The sequence below is a fragment of the Phaseolus vulgaris genome, chromosome 10 (genome assembly GCF_000499845.2).
Source record: "Phaseolus vulgaris cultivar G19833 chromosome 10, P. vulgaris v2.0, whole genome shotgun sequence".
Taxonomy (NCBI): Eukaryota; Viridiplantae; Streptophyta; class Magnoliopsida; order Fabales; family Fabaceae; genus Phaseolus; species Phaseolus vulgaris.
In genome coordinates, this window is record NC_023750.2 from 26,091,869 (window position 1) to 26,098,306 (window position 6,438).

Genomic DNA, 6,438 nt, shown 5'->3' on the forward strand with positions numbered 1-6,438 from the left:
CCACCAGCAATGGTATGGACTTCGCCGAGGACATACATCTCGTGCGCTTGCTCTTCCGTTGGTGCTGGCAGGGCTGCTGTCGTGGCGGGCTTTACGACATAATCCTTCAGAAACCCGCTTCTCACCAACTCATCTAGCTGGTAACCCAGCGACAGGCAGTTATCGATGTGATGACCGAAAGCTTCGTGGAACTCGCACCAAGAGTCTTTGCGAGGCCCTGACACCTTGTCAGTCTTCGCCGGTCGCCTCAACCGTTCAGTTATATTGGGCACGGCAATCAGATCCTTCAATTCCACCACAAAGTTGTACCTCGCCGGCCTTGCCCTTTCCCTGGCCGGGCGATCCCCTCCTGCTAGACCTCGGGGCTGGGGTTTTCTGGTCTCATAGGGGCGTCTCCCCTCTAGCTTCTTTCTCCCCGTCGTGGTCTCGTTGACCCTGACGATTTGAGTCCTCTGGCTTCTCACACACCTCTCCCTCGGAGGTGATATGTTCCACCGCCCGACGCCGTATTTCAGCGAAGGTCCTAGGGCGATTGCGAATAATGGATTCGCAAAAAGGGCCGAGACATACACCTTTTCTGAATGTATACACGATCATAGGCTCCTCTGAAGTACCAACTTTTACTACTTGGGCCCCGAAACGGTTGATGTATTCCTTCAAGGTCTCCCCTTGATACTGTTTTACATCAAACATGTCGTAGGAAACTGGCGGCGGAGCCCTGTTCGCCAAGTACTGCTCTCTAAACAGTTGCGACAACTGCTGAAAGGAGGTGATATGGCCGTTTGGAAGGCTGATGAACCAATCCATTGCCATCCCCGTCAAGGTGCTCATAAAGAGCTTGCATCTCGTAGCATCGGAGCCGCCTACCAACACCATCTGCGTGTGGAATGCAGTGAGATGCGCCTCGGGGTCCTCCATCCCGGTGAAGATCACCTTGGGTCCCGCGAACGTGTTGGGGATTACTGCATCCAGGATCTCCTGCGAGAAGGGTGTGGAAAACTCCCTTGGTGGGGTGAGACGCTCGGTCTCATCTTGTACATGTTGCCCTTGGTTATTGCTCAAACCCCGGCGCAACTCTTCATTCACACGATGGAGCTCTTCGTTTCTCGCGCGCGAGTCTGCGAGATCCGCCTGCATGCGTGCTTGTTCTACCCTCGATTTCGCCATCTCATCCTGCAGCCCCCGCATCATTTCCATGACCTGCTGCATGGACATTTCCTCACTCGCAGCGCGTGCGGTACCTTGTCTAGTGGTGGCCCTCATTCTTCACTGTTTCCTCAAACATCTGCCAACGTTATGGTGGCTTCGATAGATCTTCTGAAGCTTGCGATGGGACTGATATTTTAAATCGGCCCCACGGTGGGCGCCAAATGTTCCGGCCGGTTGACCTGGGACGTCTTTGTGCACAACCTCACCCGTCAGCTAGGGACACCTTCCTACTGGCTACCTGTGGATTCCTGCAAAAAAGGACAAAAGGGCGCCCTAGCGGCCGTTTGCACTCCGACGCTCAAGTCAGCTAGCAAGAAACACCAAAAAATCTACACCTCCGTATCGGAGCACCGTGAGTGGCACTCTGAAGGTGGTCAAAAGAAACTGTCTATAGTGTATATTTTCTCGTTCTGGAAAACAATCCTTCTCTAGTCCCTTGTGCGTAGCCTGCGGGCTCGAGCAAACAACTAGAGTGTGTTCTGGGAAAATTTGCCAAAAGTTCGAACCCTGTTTCCCACGTCCAAGGTTCTATTTAAACTACTCTAGCATTTAAAGCGTCTTAAAGCGCATTTAAGGTTATGAAACATTCCGCGCCTTTAAGACGTTTAAACCGCTTGCAGCATTTAAAGTACCTTAAACGCTCGAAACGTAAACTTTATTAAATAGCTTTAATTACCTTATACCTGACAAATTGAAGTTTCTATTCTGACTTGGCTACTATTACACGTGGAGGGCCTCACAGCACCGTGACCCCACTTGGGGGTATTTCCTCGTGTGAGACCTCCTACCTGGGAGTGCATCTGCGCAAGGGGTGACTTTATGGGTGCCAACTCATGCCCCCAAACATCTAGTCACTCACTTTGAGAGCGTATCTACCTTCCTCTCGTACCCTGCACCTGGCTACCCCTGGGCGTGACCCTTCTCATGAGCCGTAACTATCCCAAGGGCTTCTCTGGGGCGACACGGGCACTTCACGAGTCAGATTGCTCTCCACTGGCGCTATTACTATGGCCTTGAAGCCACCTTTCTCTTCTCTTTAATGCTACCCCGGGTTTGAGGGGTTTGAGGCCTTCCCACGGCGTCACTCCCTCCACGGTCTTTCCTACCCATGGGTATCGGGGAGCAACACTGTGGTTGCCTTGCTTTTGTGACATTTTACCTTGGCGACGCCCTACCTTGGCGACGCCTGCTCTAGGCGACGTCTTATCTTGGCGACGCTTCCTCTTGGCGACGCCCCGCCATGACGACGCTTGCACTTGGCGTCGCTTCACCTAGGCGACGCCTTATGTTGACTTTGACCCCGACGTTGGCTTTGACCTTGACTTGTCAACGCCCGGGTACGGGACGGTACAACGTTAATTTAGTTGACGTATCAAATGTTTCAAGGCACATTTTTATATGCTTTCAATGCGCTTCAACGCGCTTTAAATGCAGGAGGTGTATAAAAAGGGGCCTTGGGACATTTGAAAATGAGAGTTTTTTTACCTAATTCTCATAGTTACACAGAGAACAAACCCTAGTTGTTTTCGCTACGCACCCACTGTGAGCACAAGGCAATTAGGGCAACACAGTTTCAGTGATTCAGTATAAGTTGTCGACCACCTTCAGAGGGTGTGTCACCTTTGATGTTTCTCGCTAAGCTGACTTGATCGTCGGAGAGCAAACGGCCGCGAGGGCGCCCCTTTGTTCACTTCTTTTCAGGTATTCACAGACGGAGCGGAACGAAGGTGCCATAGCTCGCGAGGACAAGCCACGCACAAAGACGACCCTGGTTAGCCGGCGGGAACAACATGCACCAGCTCAAACGTAGCAAAAGCTCCCTTCAACACTTGGACATACTTTAGATATGCTGCCATCTGCGGGTCCTTTGCCTGATACTCCCCAGTCACCTGCCCTGTTACCAACTGTGAATCACTCTTTACCAAGAGGCTCTGCGCGCCCATTTCCTTGGCCAAGAGCATTCCAGCAATTAGCGCCTCGTACTCAGCTTGGTTATTGTTTGCTTTGAAGGCGAAGCGTAGGGCTTGCTCGATCAACACCCCGTTAGGCCCCTCCAAAACTATTCCCGCGCCACTCCCCTGTTGATTGGAGGACCCATCCACTGAGAGCATCCATTGTGATCTTAACTCCACCTCTTGGGGGGCACCTCTTGGTCATAGCTCTGCGACGAAATCTGCATATACTTGCCCTTTGATGGATCCCCGGGGTTCGTACTGGATATCAAACTCTGACAGCTCCACTGCTCAGCGAACCATCCTTCCAGCTACATCTGGCTTCTGAAGTACTTTCTGAATGGGGAGGTTCGTCATCACCACCACTGTGAAGCTGTGAAAATAGTGGCGGAGCCTCCTGGCCGAGAATACTACTGCCAGCACCGCCTTCTCCAACGAATGGTACCTCAACTCCGGGCCTTGCAAAGCCTTGCTTACAAAGTAGATGGGCCTCTGCACTTGATCCTGCTCTTGGACCAGCACAGAACTGATGGCCCACTCAGTTACAACGAAATACAACGAAGGGGGACGCCTGCCCTTGGCTTGCAAAGCACCGGCAGCATTGCCAAGTAATCCTTTAACTTGAGGAATGCTGCTTCGCACTCATCTGTCCATGCAAAATGGCTATTCCTCTTGAGGCACTGAAAGTAGGGGTGGCCCTTCTCACCTCTAGCAGACGCGAACTTTGACAAAGCTGCCATCCGCCTAGTCAGTTGCTGTACTTCTTTCGCTGAGGTTGGACTTCTCATGGCGATGATAATTGCGCACTTATCAGGGTTCGCCTCTATTCCCCTTTCTGTGAGCATAAAGCCCAAGAACTTACCCGCCTCAACCCCGAAGACGCACTTCTCTGGGTTCAGCTTGAGGCGGTACTTTGATATGATGGCAAACAGCTCTTTCAGATCCGATGTGTGTCGCCCCCTCTCCTGCGAGGTCACCACCATGTCATCTACGTAGGCTTGCACGTTCCTTCCCAGTATGGGTGCAAGGACCTTATCCATAAGCCTTTGGTAGGTGGCGCCAGCGTTCTTCAGCCCAAACGGCATCACCTTGTAACAGTAACTGCACGTCTCCGTCATGAAAGTCGTTTTGCTTTCATCCCTCGGATGCATTTTTATCTGATTATACCCTGAAAACGTGTCTAAGAAGTTCAACATCTTGCACCCTGAGGCGCTATCCATCAATGCGTCGACGCTAGGTAAGGGGTACGAATCTTTAGGGCACGCCTTGTTTAAGTCCGTGAAGTCGACGCACATTCTCCACTTTCCATTCGCCTTCTTCACCAGGACGACGGTGGCCAGCCACTCAGGGTATTATATCTCCCTGATGTGCCCAGCATTTAGCATTTTCTGCGTTTCTTCCTTCACGACGAGGCGTCTCTCTTCATTGAACTTCCTCCTCCTCTGTCGTACAGGGCGAACCTTGACATCCATGGTGAGGTGCTGGCACAAAAATCTGGGTCGATGCCTGGCATGCCTAAGGTGGTCCATGCGAATGCATCTAAGTGGCGCGAGATCACCGCTGCCACTTCGTCTTGTTCTTCCTGGCTCAAAAAATGCCCCAGTTTGAATATCTTGCCACCAATCTGCCTCTCCACCACGTTGTCTATTGGTTAGCGTCGCCTATCTCGCACGCTCTCTGCACGAGACTCGTTTCTGCGATCTTCTCCTATAGGCGTCGCCTCATCGGATACCTCTTCCATGGACGAGACCTCCCCATGTGTTTTTTCTAAGCTCATATCTTCCTTTGCGTCGCCTCAGAAGGTGAGACCTTGACAGGCGTCGCCTGCGCAGATGTCGCCTCTTCTAAGGACTCCACCTCCATCGGCATAGCTGAGATGGGCGATCGTTCAAGCACCATGAACACGCCTCTCTTTGTCTTTAAGCTATTTTCATAGCATTTCCGGGCCTCATCTTGATCAGATTTGATCACAATGACCCTCCCACTAAGATCTGGCAACTTCATCTTCATGTGGCGCGTGTACAAGGATTACACTTGTTACAGAAGATAATCTGAAATCAATACAAGCAGAATCCTATTCCACAAACTTTGATCAATCACAAACTTTCAGCAATCTCAGCTATTTGAAAAACTCAAAAACTCTTAGCAAAAAACTTGTCAAAGATTAATTCTCAAATTTGTTTTTCTGAATATATTCAAAGATATAGTTTGTTATCAGAGTCAACGCATGGTGGGACCCCTCAAGGGACCCTAGGAAGAGAAGTCAACAGGTTGACCGCTCGAGTCATCGCCTAAGAAAGGCGTCGCCCAAGAGAAGCATCGCCTAAGAAAGGCGTCGCCCAAGAGAGGCGTCGCCCGAGAGAGTCATCGCCGAGTGAAGACATTGCCAGAGAGGCTTCGAGCCTCGATCATACAGAGCAGTAGTGAGGAGAAGAGAAAGGTGGCTTCAAGGCCATGAGTTCTAGTACCGGTAGGGGGCAACCTGACTCGTGAAGTACCCACGCCACTGCTGGGAGACCCTGGGACAGATACGACCCATGAGAGGGCCATGACCAGGGAAGAACCATATGCATGGTACAAGAGCAAGGTAGATGCGCCCCCCAGAGTGAGTGCCTAGTGAATGGGACGCACGAGTTGACACCCAGAAAGTCAACCCACGTGCCAGAGAGTACTTCGAAGGAAAGCTCACGCAATAGAATAACCCTAAGTTGGGTTGCGGCGCTGTGGGACCCTCTGCACAGAATAAACGATCAAGTCAGAAGGTCACGTGACAATGCACACGTGCCCATTAAAGGTTTCAGTGAAAGTTTTCTAAGGTACGCGTTAATTTAACATTACGTATCAAATGTTTCAGGGGGCATTTTTATACGCTTTGAATGCGCTTTAGTGCGCTTTAAATGTTGGATGTGTATAAAAAGGAACCCGGGACATTTGATAGTGGATCTGAGCACATTCACAGTGAGCACAAGGCAATTAGGGCAACACAGTTCTAGTTACGCAGTTTCAGTCATTCAGTGCAGTTTTTGATGTTTCTCGCTAGCTGACTTGATTGTCGGAGTGCAAACGGCCGCGAGGGCGCCCATTTGTTCACTTCTTTTCAGGTACTCACGGATAGAGCCAAATGAAGGTGCCCTAACCCGTGAGGACAAGCCAGGTACGTAGACGATCCCGGTCAGCCGGCCGGAACATTATCAAATCTTAACAAACTCTAAATTGCATTAAAAGATTGGTCAAAGCATTTAATGACTGGAGCGTAAGCGTTTAAATCATTTAAAGC

The 6,438-nt window shown here is 50.8% G+C and overlaps 1 protein-coding gene across 1 annotated transcript; it reads right to left on the reverse strand.

Moving 5' to 3' along the window:
• Nucleotides 1-2,981: 2,981 nt before the first annotated feature.
• Nucleotides 2,982-4,279, reverse strand: LOC137817704 (uncharacterized). Its single transcript, XM_068620949.1, has 3 exons — nt 3,755-4,279; nt 3,436-3,687; nt 2,982-3,287 (listed from the first exon to the last, which is right to left on the reverse strand). The coding sequence occupies exons 1-3, from the start codon at nt 4,277-4,279 to the stop codon at nt 2,982-2,984; spliced, it is 1,083 nt and encodes a 360-aa protein (XP_068477050.1).
• Between the last annotated feature and the right edge of the window lie 2,159 nt (nt 4,280-6,438).